The 14926-nt window shown below is 32.1% G+C and overlaps 1 protein-coding gene across 2 annotated transcripts in view; it reads left to right on the top strand.

Moving 5' to 3' along the window:
• LOC139524910 (irregular chiasm C-roughest protein-like) overlaps positions 1-14926 on the top strand; it is a 98820-nt gene that overhangs the window by 79762 nt on the left and 4132 nt on the right. For both annotated transcript variants that reach the window (XM_071320076.1, XM_071320075.1), the window contains 10 exons: positions 3386-3583; positions 4742-4867; positions 6607-6921; positions 9002-9110; positions 9852-10003; positions 10689-10949; positions 11292-11588; positions 12240-12350; positions 12791-12957; positions 13727-13854. In XM_071320076.1, the coding sequence (XP_071176177.1) occupies positions 3386-3583; positions 4742-4867; positions 6607-6921; positions 9002-9110; positions 9852-10003; positions 10689-10949; positions 11292-11588; positions 12240-12350; positions 12791-12957; positions 13727-13854 (1864 nt within the window). The remainder of the gene's footprint in view (positions 1-3385; positions 3584-4741; positions 4868-6606; positions 6922-9001; positions 9111-9851; positions 10004-10688; positions 10950-11291; positions 11589-12239; positions 12351-12790; positions 12958-13726; positions 13855-14926) is intronic.

Genomic DNA, 14926 nt, shown 5'->3' with positions numbered 1-14926 from the left:
TCAAGAAAGCAGAACCTAGACAGACTTTTACAAACTTTTTATGGCGAAAATTGTGTGCATAAAAAACTCAGATAGTAAGATCAAAACAATGGGAGAAAAAGAATATTATTATGGCAGATTCCATCAGAATGTTTCATTTTAATGTTTAAAAAGTTTATAATGGCTAAGGTATTGGTCACCTTGGTCTAAATAGATAATGACTATTGAACGTATCGTATCATTTAGGAGAAGAGTCAAAATATTGTAAATTCAGAAATTATTGCGTGCTTTTATTATTGTGATTTTGTCTTTTTTTTTGGCGATATTGAGAAAAATCTGGTCTAATTCAAATCAAATAAAATCAAAATGCAAGTATAAATGGATGCGATTATAACCCTATCACATTTTTCGCAATGATAAAAACATCGCAATAATTTCTGAATTTATAGTACCTGTTGCACAAATTTGTTATCACAATACTAAGAAGCATACCTTTCAAAAGAAACAAACACCCTATTTAAGGGGTTGACTGAAATGTTTGCACTCACATAGACCCTCTTTAAGGTCTTGACTGAAATGTTTGTACTCACATAGACCCTCTTTAAGGTCTTGACTGAAATGTTTGCACTCACATAGACCCTTTAGGGTCACAGGCACTTGTTTCTATCCATAGCAAGGTTGACTATCCATATAAATAGAAGCTATTTATATGGATAGTCGACCTTGCTATGGATAGAAACAGGCACTTGTTTCTATCCATAGCAAGGTTGACTATCCATATAAATAGAAGCTATTTATATGGATAGTCGACCTTGCTATGGATAGAAACAAGTGCCTGTGATTAGGGTGTAATAGAAGTAATATTTTGGTAAAGTTTAAATATTTTCCCAAGCATTGAAGACTCTTCTCATACAGGTACCATGCTGTGTTGAAGTATATGCTAACAGTATGAAAGAGTAGTCAGTAATTTGTAAGTAAAATGGCTGAGTTTTTATGTTTGAAACAAACACTATGTTTGATGTAATAAAAATATTCTTCATTCTCACACCTAATAGTACTGAACAAACAACTCAAAACAAAACTGATGACTTGGGTACTTTACAAAATTTATATGTTTGATATAGGAGTGGCAACTAGTGTGACTAGGCATTTCTACAATATTCTTGTCTTTTCACTTTCTGATATTTTAATTATATCTCCATAACTAATGTAAGAAAAGGTTTAAAATAATGTTTTAAATCAAAAGTTTAATAAAGTCACTTTTTAATATTGAAAAATACAATTATACAGATTACCTCCCCCTTTCAAATTTTGTTTTTTAATTAATGAAAAACTCTTACATTTATATGAAAATATTAGAATGGAATTGGAATTACAAATGTTAAATTTAACTTTAATTGGAATATTTTAGCACAGCCCTATTCCCTAGAGTGGTTTCCTTCAAGTACATAAGATTCTAGGCTAATTTAACACCTCTTGGAGTCTAACCTGTTTGAAACATTTTGAGAAAAGGAGTTTTTTTCCCCCGGATTTCCCTTACAATCTGCAAGATTTCTATGGGTACACTAACTTTGCATACCAGACTGTTTATAAACAGTAATTTATTGAGTATATACTGTGAGATTACAAGTTTGATATTTTTATAGCCAGTATAAGTCATTGAATAGAAACATTAAGTTGGAGAGGAACAATCTGTTTCTTAGATAAAATCATGTATTAAATCTTATATCATACCATCTTTATTTTCTTCCTAACAGTATCAGAGAATAATAACAATAAGTTTAGTCAGTAATAGCTTTTTGTAAAGATTGTGAATGTTTAATTTTATAAATCTGCACTAAACTTTACTTATTTCAAGAAACGGTTTCTGCTTTTTGCTCTTTTTGAAAGCTGTACTTGCATATTTATTTAAAGTTTTTCATCTGAAAAGATTTTAAGCATCAATTCTGGCTATTTGTGTATTATTCTGTACCATGTGATGTCTGTCACTGTTTTTGTATTGCTATTTTTCAAAGGAATCTGTTGGTGGTGTTTGGAGTGTACAGACAGAATCACTTGTAAATTATCATATGCTCCACATATTCTGATCTGGAAGAATTTAACATTTAATTATTTCCCTTCCTTTAGAGATATTGACTTAGTTTAGGCTATCTATCTGCTACTTGTACTTGTATATCATACCCATCTATCTGGCTTACATGGTAACAGATTTAAAACCCTGTTTTATATGCAAAAGGTGGCTAATGGTGCAAACTAGAGTTTGTGTCCCTTCAAAGCATGCCAATAAAGATCCCCTAAATCTTAACTGCGGAAACGTTAGATTATAAATTTGTCTCTAATTTTAATTTAAAAATGTATGTGATTGGTACCAGATAAAATATTTAAAAGTGTGTGAATTGGTACCCAGAAATAAAATAAAAACGTGTTAAGTTTTAATTAGGTACCACAATGCACATGATGCAGTGATACAACATACAAAATGATTTTTTTTAATTAAATTATCAAAAGTACTTTGCCCAAGTACCCTTGACATGTTTAAACAAAAGGTGTGATAATAATTGGGTATTCAGGTACTTAGAAATGCAAGTTCTTTTAATGTACATCATAATATCCCAGTTTATTATTGTAGAAGATTTTGTAGCCTAAATTTCTATAACAATTACAACAGACTAATGATAATAAAAGTGTTGAGTAATTTTCTTTTGAAATGTTCATAATTCCAAAGTGATTATTATCATCCTTGATGTTCAGTCAAATGTGTACCGATATATTACCTCCCTTTGTCTGGGGGAAGGATGCAGATGTTGAAGTTTTGGTTTTGTCATCACTGTAACCCATAAATATGATTTATAGGGGGGAGATGATAGCTTCAAAGGAAATTATAAATACAATGGTTTTATCTATGGACTTGTACTGTAATAGTACATTTACTGAGCAATCTAACATTGAGTACAAGTTCTTCTTCAGACCTTGGAACCTACTTGTCAAAAACAAAAATGCAGTACAGGTTCTTCAGAACTTGGAACCTACTAGTCCAAGAAATTATAGCACATGTTCTTCAGAGCTTGGATCTCACTGATCTATGCAATAATAGTACAGTTTCTTCAGACCTTCAAACCTACTTATCTGTAAAGAATTATAGTACAAGTTCTTAAAAAAATGGAGCCTACTAGACTGTGGGGAATTATAGTACAAGTTCTCAAGGGCAAGAAGCATAGGATCAAACCAATAATAGAACAAGTTCTTCAGAACTTGGAGCCTGCTATATAGTCTTTGGGATTATATATTGGTATATATCAGTAAAATATATTATTTATATGAAAAATTTATAAAGCAACACAGCATAGTTTTTGATCAGATAAGTTTGACATTATTAACTGTATAGTCACTTGGTTGTATTTTTCAGTATTATCAGTACAGACATTCTTTGAACAACCTCGGAGCCACAATGCTACCGTCAACAGTACTGTAATATTTAAATGTGTGATACAGAACAAAGCAGGGGAGGTTCAGTGGATGCACGACGGATTATCCCTTGGATCAGATAGAGATTATTCTGGGTACAACCGGTACTCAGTCATCGGTGGACGTAATGGGGTCCTTGGTAAGATACATTTTATTTCTTTGATAATTAAGAAAGAGGGCTGGTTAGTTTTATAATAACAAAATCCTGAAACAATTGTCATTAAAAGTAATATTAAACTAGAAAAAAATATACAATATCTGGAAACAATCATGTCATGAAATTAAAAGACATTTGCCTCAAAAGCTCAAAAGTAGTATTAAGCCAAATATTATCTATTTATTTTTACCTATTTTATAAACTGTTTTACTTATGAGTGTAAGATCTTAGGAAGCAGATTTTTGACATCATTTCTTGTAAAGATTGTGGTCTTGGGTAACTGACCATCTTGTTACAAGTATCTTCAGTACAAACAGTATTGTACTTGTCTGGAAACATTAGATTGAAGTGAAAGTTACAAGAACTCTGTATAAACAGTAGTGACTTATCCTGGACGTTGAACTTATGTTTCACTTCAGAGGTTTGTTTTTATAAGTATCAAATGTGATACAAAACAAACTATGTCTGTCAGTTACCTGACTTATGTCAGACAGGAGAAGTTTGTGGTCTGTTTAAAAAACTCAAATAAAAAATCCTGAAATACATCTGTAAGAATTTATAATAAGTAGAAATAAAAAGAGTTGTGGAGTAATTGACAATCTGACAGAAACCCAACATTGAAAGTTTATAGCTGCCAACTACAAAAAGGATCCTTCCCTTAGAGAACTTTAAGCACAAAAAAACTTAAACATCACCTAAGTATGTCTTCATTTTTTTTTTTTACCACATATAGACCTTTCATGAAACTCACAGAATCTTCATTTTTTTTCATTGTTGCTCTACACTTAAGCAAACCATTTTTTTCAACAGTATACTTCCCAACAAGGAAAATAATCTTATTTCAATCGGATTTGGGTTTCCCAAGCGAGTTTCAAGAAAATTAATATCATGGTTAGAATGATTAAAGATGAGTTGAAATACCATTTTATATTCTTTAAATGCCTTTTTTGAGGAATTCTTTTTTTATAATAGAGATGTTCTACGATTTGGTCAACACCTCTTATGTGGTACATCTGCAAGTCGACCAAAAGAGTTGGATTGTCTTTAACAGGTAAACTCTGAAATTCAACTTTTCCAACTTTTTTTCACTTTGTAGATTTTTAACTTCATTATTTTCACAGTACTTATTTATATTTTCAGAGGAATTTAGTTTAAAGATTACGGATGTACAATTAAAGGATGACGGGGAATATATATGCTTTGTTCTACGTACACAGTCAGATCCTAGTATTAAAACTGATCCACCAGTTACTCTAAATGTGTTGGGTATGTAAACGATATGATTATAAATTATGAAGTTACTTTCGATTCTTTTAATTAAGATTGCAAGGTTTGACAACAATTGTGATAGTCCATTAGTAATATATACGTTTGTTTAGGAGCCAATGGAAGCCTGCCTACAGTGCAGGATTTTCTTGATATATTGAATACCCATTGATGGCCTTGTGCTGTTTTCTATCTTTTGGTCAGGTTGTTGTCTCTTTAACAGATTCACCATTTCCATTGACAATGTAATAAAATTGAGAAAGGAAATGGTGAATATGTCAAAGCGACAACCACCCGACCATAGAGCAAACAACAGCCGAAGGCAACCAATGGGTCTTCAATGTAGCGAGAATTCCCGCACCCGTAGGTGTCCTTCAGCTGGCCCCTAAAATATGCACAATAGTACAGTGATAATGGACGTCATACTAAACTCCGAATTATACACAAGAAACTAAAAATTAAAATCATACAAGACTAACAAAGGCCAGAGGCTCCTGACTTGGGACAGGCGCAAAATTGCGGCGGGGTTAAACATGTTTATGAGATCTCAACCCTCCCCCTATACCTCTAGCCAATGTAGAAAAGTAAAAGAATAACAATACGCACATTAAAATTCAGTTCAAGAGAAGTCCGAGTCTGATGTCAAAAGATGTAACAAAAGAAAATAAATAAAATGACAATAATACATAAATAACAACAGACTACTAGCAGTTAACTGACATGCCAGCTCCAGACCTCAATTAAACTGATTGAAAGATTATGTCTTCATCATATGAATATCAGGTACAATCCCTCCCGTTAGGGGTTTAGTATCATACTATCATAAAATATACGAGAAGAACATAACCCGTGTCATGCCAACAACTGTTTTTTTTTTTTTTTTTTTTTTTTTTTTTTTTTTTTTTTTTTTTTTAGAAATAAATGTGTTTAGTTCCGATGCAAAGACCCTATCAGTGAATCAATGTTAAAGCCAAAATATGCAATCTTTAATGACCTGACAACAGTATCGTAACTATATCCCCTTTTAATAAGTCTATTTAAAGGTTTTGTTAGTTTCTGAGGAGAATACTGACATTTTTGTGCTTTATAAAGAATATTTCCATAAAATTTTGGATGTGAAATACCTGAACGTATAAGATGTCTGCATGTTGAGTTATATTTACGAATTATTTCCTTATACCGGTGATAAAATTTAGTAAATGTTTTGACCAGTTTGTGATATCGAAAACCCTGGTGTAATAATTTTTCAGTAATACATAAATTTCTCTCGCTAAAATCTAATACATTGTTACATACACGAGCGAATCGTACAAGTTGAGATATATAAACACCATAAGATGGTGACAAGGGAACGTCACCATCTAAAAATGGATAATTAACAATAGGAAATGAAAAATCATCTCTTTTATCATAAATTTTTGTATTAAGCTTCCCGTTTATGATATAGATATCAAGATCGAGGAAAGGGCAGTGGTCATTGTTATCATTAGCTTTATTTAAAGTAAGTTCTACAGGATAAATTTCTTTAGTATACATACTGAAGTCGTCATTATTTAGAGCCAATATATCATCCAAATATCTAAAAGTATTGTTAAATTTTTGTATCAAATGTTGTTTTGATGGGTCTTTGCTAATTTTAGTCATAAATTGTATGTATACTAATGTGGATTCAGTAGAAGCATTAATTCTCTCATTACAATTTGAATATAAGATTGAAAATTCATGTAATTATTTTACAGTAAGACCAGATCCTCCAGTGATACAAGGAGGACGTCTACAGAAAGTCACATTAGGAGAGCATAAAAATTTAACTTGTACGTCAGCCAATGGGAAGCCAGGAGCAGAGATCACATGGTATAAAGATTCTGTACGAATCGTTGATAAAGTTTTCAGTGTGACTGATAGAAACGGTGTTAAAGACAAAAGGGAGACAACTATCAGTCATGTGACCATTATTCCTACAGAAGAGGATCATGGGAAGAGAATAGAATGTCGGGCGAGTAATGCAGTACAAATTCAACCATTGAAGGCACTTGCAACTTTAGATGTACAATGTATGTATGAGTTATCTCCCCTAAAGACCAAAATCAATATAAAACAATCTCCTAAAAAGTTACATTAGATATTAGATTTAGGATGAAAATCTTAACTGATCTCTCCATCAAATGTAAACATACAGTCAATATATTATCCTCACAAAATCTTTAAATATAAAAATAAGGAGATGTGATTGGCAATGAGACAACTCTCAACAAGAGACTAAATGACATAAAAGTTTGGTTCAGAAGGCTTATCTTCATGCATGTACGTAACATTCAAGGCATCAATCATTTTATATTCTTGGATACCAATAGTCAAGAATTTTCGTTTGTTTGTATTTATGACTTGAATGGTGTTTTTTAAAAGATCATATTTACCACACACCTGCATTTGATGTTACTTGTAATTTATGTTGGCTGAGTCTGGTACATTCACATCTGTGAAAGAGGTTACCTATCACCATGAAAATATGGTCAATAGTTAGATAAACTTAATGAAATATATTCTTTATCATATCTATCATAATCATTTGGTTAAAAATCTTATTTTAATTCATATTTACACCACATGTAAGAATTTAATGTAGATTTTATTAGTTTTAATTGCAATAAGAAAGTAAGTGACTTAATTGAAAGAACATCTTTGTGAACTAAATCACTTACATTCATTTTGCTTAAAATAACAAAATGGACTTTCAATTCTTACATGAACTCTTTAATTAGATGTGGTCAAAGTCTGATATTCTTAAGCCAGAGAAAATGACAACTGTAAGGAACCTTACAGTTATCTTTGAAATAAGAATGAAAGGAGTATCTGAAATGTTGGATATTTATCAATGAAGAAAAGATTCAGTGCAAAATAAAGGAATGTACAAAACCAGATTTAAAGGTGAAAATGATAAATACACAAACCAATACAAATTTATAGACAGAAAATTGAAGCAACATACTGTGTTTTCATTCTATTTCACCTGTTCTCCTCAAGAAGATCTGTTGTTAAAACCATAGAACTTTAGAAACAGTTATTTTAACATTAAATTCATTTTATAAATAAAAAATTTATATACAGAGCTTATTTCTATTAAGATATAAAAACTTATGATGAGAATTTATTAGGTGTCAAGTTTAATGGTTGAAAATTAGTTTTTATTGACACATTTAACGACCTTTATCTGTTTTATGACAGGATAGCTATCATCACGAGCTTCCTGTTATAGAACAAGCACCTGCTTCTCAAATGTCAGCCTCTCATCCACCATTCTAAATGTTAAAAACAATCCATGTTGGCACCCTGCTTTGATTATTATTCAACTTTGATGATTGTAATATTGGCTATACACCACATTGTCATTGCAGTTCAGTACATATATTTTGGTAGTTGAACCAATGAAGGGCACCTTGAGCAGTGGCAGATCCAAAAGAGGGGGGGGGAGTGTTCCATGGGTTAGGACGATCAATGTATTTAAATAGACATATAGTTTGTCCTGGGTTGGAAACAACCCCCTCCCCCTTTTTTTTTGCTGGATCTGCCCCTGTTGAGGGTGTGATAACAAAAACTAATTATATCAATAAATAAATATACACCTACAGCAGGTGACAAGAAAGAGAGAGAGAGAAATCTATATAATCATGGTAACAACAAACATTTTAAACCTGAACCATATTGTGATTATCTCCCTTTCCACATTACTTTTACTTGGATTGTGAAGGTTAAGAACAAGACTCTTGAGTCAGTTAGGAGCTAAGCAATTGAAACCACTGATTTGTATTATTGGAGAGATAATGGATTTAATAAACACTTTGAATAGTGATCTAAAGCCTTTACAGAGCCATGCTACCATTTAATAGATTCTAATGTAATATTCAGCCATAAATGACAAGTTGGTCATCCGAAGTTGTCATGGTATTTATTTATTTATTTTGACTCCTGTTTTACTTAAGTCTAGTCTGTTGTTATATCTGAGGTCCTGTCTCAAATATGTCTGTTATGAAAGAATACTTAAGGTAAGTTACAGATAATATTGAAACAAGAGAAAGACTGACAATTTTGACATACAGCAAACCACTATTAATATATGCCTTTTATCTCTTACAGTTAAGCCTAGTATTACCCTGAAAGTAAATATTACACGAAAGCTGAGAGAACACGACTATGTTAGATTTACATGTGATGCTAAAGCAAATCCTTCACAAATCACTTGGAAGTAAGTATTTTTTTATGCCCCCATCGAAGCTCAAGTTTTACCCTTATACATCTGTGTATTTATATGTCCATATATAAGTCTATATGTATCTATGTCCAAATTTGGTTTCATTTCTGTTACTTTAGTTTGCCTAAATGTTATGAAACTTCTTAATGGTAATTTTTGGTGCATGACGATAAAATTTATTCTTTCTTTTAGACGATAAAAAAATCGACTGATTTTGATGAATCACGCTAAACATTTTCGAAAACAATATGATTATTTGAGACCTCAAACAAATCATGATTAAGATATTTTGACAAATCACATTAAAAGTTTAACCAATTTGACACTAACCGAAGACTAAATTGACCATTTGACGCCTGATGGTAAAGGGCATTCATACTCTCATTTATTTTTAAAATGTGCTCAAAAATATTTTTTATCTGATGATTATGATCCTGGAAAATAGTTACAGCAATTTTGATTGATAGATTATAGACTTGTTTATTTTTTCATCAATGTTAAGTATAATGTGTCAATCCGTCAATGTGTATTTTTGGAGGCATGGTTACACAGTGCCAGATTTCTACTTGTTATTTTCCTACTATTTTTTTGCATAACATTAAGGTCAGCAATCTGAGTTCATAGTTTTAATTGAACAGAAAGCTGAACATGCACAACAAGTATAGAGTAAGAGCAATCTCTCTTTAAACTTTATATTGTGATAGGTTTTGTTATAATCTGTCTGTATATTTGTAGATGGTATAAAGACGGAGAATTTATCCCAGGGGAATCAAAGTTTACGTTGGACATTGCCAATCTGAACCGAGATGATCATCGTAGTATACTGATGTGTGAGGGAGAAAATGCTATTGGTGTTTCTAGAGCAACAACCACACTAGATATAGAATGTAAGAACAAAGCTCTGTGTTGTGAATTAGAAATATTAAACAGGTGTTTCCATTACAACTGTCATTACCTCTATAAATTTTCAAGTTTGAATATATGTTAGCATCTAAAAACTATTATTAAATGCAGCAACCAGATACTATAAGGCTATAATAGGACAGAAAATTAAAATTTCAAAACTCTGAGGCATTCTAGGTAATTGTTTCAAAAGCTAAAAAAAAATTGTTTCAAATTAACTAACAAAATTTGTACTAATGTATGAAATTCAACCAAATCAATGATGCAGGATTTATTCTAATTTTTAATAATCCTACAAATAGACCATGATAGTTTAGATTTTGAACAGGAGAATTACAAAGAGATTTCTTAGGATGTATCAAACACTAAAGCTGTTCTTTCAACAACTTTTACTGTACTTACAGTGAAATCTTTTACTTGCACTTGCGAGTTTTGACATTTGTTTCTACAAAAATAGTAACATAATTATGCTGGATGAAAAAATAAGCTTCTTCAAGGGTATTCCATGGTTTTATCATTTATATTTATCAAATTAACATTGAACATGTTTTGCAGAGAATTTAATTACTGGTTTCCCCTTTCACAAGAAATCCACAAATTAAATAGTTACGTCTCAAATATTAATTAAACAACAATGTAGTTTAATCAAATTTATTTTCTATCCTGAAGATGGTCCTAAGTTTGTCAACCTCAATAGCCATATACCTGTTGACCTTGGAACATCAGTGACCTTGACCTGTGAAGCAGACGGCAACCCACTACCCAGTATTATATGGCGACGTGGGAGTTACCCTGATGCCTTGAGTACAGAAAGACAGTACACAGTACATAACATACAAGACCATGATCTAGGGCTATATAAATGTACAGCTTCATCCATTAATGCTGGGTTTGCTCCCATTGATGCAGAAATTTACCTCATGCGAAAAGGTTTGTTTTTAGGCCTGATCTAGTATTTTTGAGGGAGAGAAGTGACTTCTTCTTCTATGAGAGAAAAGGGTTCTAAGATTGTGTAACAATATTCTGTTGTCAAGTAAAAAATACTGCAAAAAACAGAAAAAGTTTGGGTAACAATATATTGCATTGAGTGAGACAGGACTATTTCTGTCCCATAGCAATAAGAGTATTTAATTTTTCTGTGTGTAAGATATGGGTATAAGATAGGATGCAGTTAGGAGTTATTTCCACATAAATGGAGTATTTTCTGGGTGTTTAATGATGTACTATTATGTAATAGAACTATATAATTTATGTAAGATCATGTTGTTTTAGATCAACCAAAAATAACCAGTTCTAAGATACAGTATGCTGCCAAGGGATCAACCGCAGACATAGAATGTAAAGCTAGATCTGTTCCTAATGCAGACGAGGTTATATGGATACGCAATGGAAAAGAGATAGACTTTGCTTCGTCTGAACGATACTCGTTCTCAGAAACACGGAAACCAGATGGTGTTATAAATACATTACACGTACAGGATTCAGATGATGATGACTTTGGAGTTTATAATTGTACAGTGGTTAACAGTATGGGGCTGGATTTCATGGCCATTACTCTCAATCAGAAAGGTAGATAACTCTTAATCAGAAAGGTAGATAACTCTCATTCAGAAAGGTATATAACTCTCAATCAGAAAGGTAGATAACTCTTAATCAGAAAGGTAGATAACTCTCAATCAGAAAGGTAGATAACTCTAAATCAGAAAGATAGTTAACTATCAATCAAAAAGGTAGATGTATGTAGCTTAAGTTATTGTCATTTAAAAAATCAGAAGATGTGAAATGATTGCCAATCAAACAACACTCCACCAGAGACCAAATGACATAGAAGTTAACAACTGTAGATAACTCTACTGCCTTCAACAATCAGCAAAAACCATACCACATAGTCAGCTATAAAAGGTCCAAAAAAAAGCAAATGTAAACCAATTCAAATGAGAAATCTATTGGCCTGATTTATGTACAAAACAATGAACATAAAACAAAGATATGATACACAGCAACATTGATAATAACAGTGGTTAAATATTTATGTGACAGTAACCAAACATCCCCTATTGTTACATCGTATCTCTTGTTTTCCTAATGTTAAGTCAATATATATATTAGTCTGAGATTAGTCTGACGTCCAACGGCTGTTTTGCCAGACAAGCTGGGGCCGTGTTATATATATGTATATTTGATGATTTACCAGACTTAATTTTGAACATGTTTTTGTAGAAATCCTTGCTTTGTCGTACATAGTAGGAGGAGTAATTGGTGGTGTGGCTGTTATATTTATCATTGCTATAGCTTGTGTGTTGTACCATAGATACAAAGGGTCAGATAATGGTAAGTAAGTTAGAGTGGTCAGACTCTAGATCTGTTATATTTTTGTCACTCTGCATCACATTGCAGGGGACATATAAACACCAGGCATCTGTCTGTCCAGTCTTGTTGGCGCTCTCACTTGTACAATTCTATCCAGATTTTTATAAAACTTATACCATAGGTTTATATTTGGAATGTCTTCGAAGAGCTTGAAGATCAGTGCCGATCAAATATTTATAAAAGAGTTTTTAAATGAGTTATACCCCTTGGAAACTAATTATAAGGAAAATTGCATTTTTATCACTCTCATGAGTTCAATTCTTGCCAGATTTTTATGAAACTTATATCATAGGTTATATCAGCAATGTTATTTATCAAGTTGAATAAAATTTGTATTGACTTGTTAATCAAAAACACAGACACACACAATCTCATAGAAATTATTTCCCTTCTCATTGTAGAATCCTATGCTGAAACAGACAGTAATACAGAAATAAAGAAGAGAGAGAAATCAGACTCTCCGACAGAATTCCAGAAAGGTACACTAATGGACCAGTGGCGCCAAGATCTCAATTTCCATTGTCCCCCAACTGATTTTGATGAAGTTTATGGGAAAATGAATGGCACTGTAAGTACACAAATGTGTATAACATTTAAAGTGGAGTTATCTCCTTTTCCTAACATTTATAAGTTAAAACATATTTATTTATAGTGGATTGGGAAACAAGTTATTGCTACTTATATTAATTCCTTTCTACTTTGTGGGTGGGAGTACTGCCTTGTAAAGGCATTAACCTGCTCTTTTTCAAAACCATAAGGGTGTCTTTTATGTGCAAGAAATATTGCACTATCTTAACACAGGTCAGCCATTTATTGTTCCCTTTCAACGGACTATCATCGTTTCCTCAAGACCATACTAGCAACATTTATTGACAACATTATTGAATTTGTGAAATGTACCATCAGTTAAATAGAATTAAAGTTCTATGGTTAACACTTTGTTTAGGAAATTTGAACAGTTTAAATTAAAAAATGTGTACAATTCAGATGATAAGCAGGTATTAGATATATGAAATTGAAATCATGATTAAATTTTATTTTTTTTTAATGTTAAGACACACTCAGAGTCTGTCTTCATCAGCCTGTCTTATTCACTGAGCATGAATAACCTCTTGTCATTGAGATAGACTCATAAGTATACATTCCAGCTTTAACTCTTATCTTAATGGTAAAGGATGGCTATGTTCTTGCCCAAGGTTGTTGGTTTTCTCTGATGTACCCTGGCTTCCTTCTACAGTAAAAACTGTCTACTATGAAATATCAAAGTGTGCTGATTGTGGTGTTAAACACCATAATCGATTTTCAGTTTAATATTATAATTATATTTCATCTTTCAGGAATCAAAAGTTACAAGTGGTTATGGAACGTTACGATCAGAAAATTACATAAATGGTTATGACAACCATAATGGACATTTATTTAGTGATTATATACATAGATCTGATGAAACAATACCTGGGGAAAGGTGAGTTATTTATAGATCTGACAAAACAATACCTGGGGAAAGGTGAGTTATTTATAGATCCGATGAAACAATACCTGGGGAAAGGTGAGTTATTTATAGATCTGATGAAACAATACCAAGGGGGAAGGGGGGGGAGGTGAGTGATTTATAGATCCGATGAAACAATACCTAGGGAAAGGTGAGTTATTTATAGATCCGATGAAACAATACCTGGGGAAAGGTGAGTTATTTATAGAGACGATGAAACAATACCTGGGGAAAGGTGAGTTATTTATAGATCTGATGAAACAATACCTGGGGAAAGGTGAGTTATTTATAGATCTGATAAAACAATACCTGGGGAAAGGTGAGTTACTGATGATAAAATATTGCGTATGATTCATTTACTTTTTGTGAGATTCCAGGTAAAGAGAGTTTGTTATATGTTCTATAAGGATGACATTTTTGGATGATGTTTCAGGAATGATGATGTAATTGTCCTTTGCGCCACCTTGTTATGGGGGACATGAAAATACTGGGCCTCCGTCAGTCAGTGGGTCCATCCATTCTTCTTAGTCCTCTTACGTGTACAGTGCTTCATAGGTTTATATCAGCAATGCCTTCATCAATATCAACAATAAGAGCTCATCAAATTTTTAACCAGTTATGCCCCTTTGAAAAATTATTTTAAACAGATTAATCACATTTCATTTGCTATGAAGCCTTTATTTTGCTAAGCTATTTATAAATTGTTTTAACCCCCACTTTGAAGACAAAGTGGTCTACTTCCTGTATAACCTTGATTGCTGATGACACCACATATGAAGAATACAACTTTCTGTTAATCTTTGGAAAAGAACGATAAAAATCATTACAGAAACAGATTCCACCACTATAACTTGTGTATTTCAGTATTTCTCAAATCTCAACAGTTAAATTTAAGCTACCCTGTATTTAAAAAGCTTGGCAAGCCACACACTTTAAGTATGAAAATCTAATCTTGAGCAGAAAAATATCCTAACACACTTGTTGCTGTGATGGAATCTATATATAATTTCATATTTGATGTTAAAACTACATAACACAAAAAATA

This window comes from Mytilus edulis, chromosome 5, assembly GCF_963676685.1.
Source record: "Mytilus edulis chromosome 5, xbMytEdul2.2, whole genome shotgun sequence".
Lineage (NCBI taxonomy): Eukaryota > Metazoa > Mollusca > Bivalvia > Mytilida > Mytilidae > Mytilus > Mytilus edulis.
The sequence above is the reverse complement of the archived record's forward strand: the minus strand, read 5'-3'. Positions and strand labels throughout refer to the sequence as shown.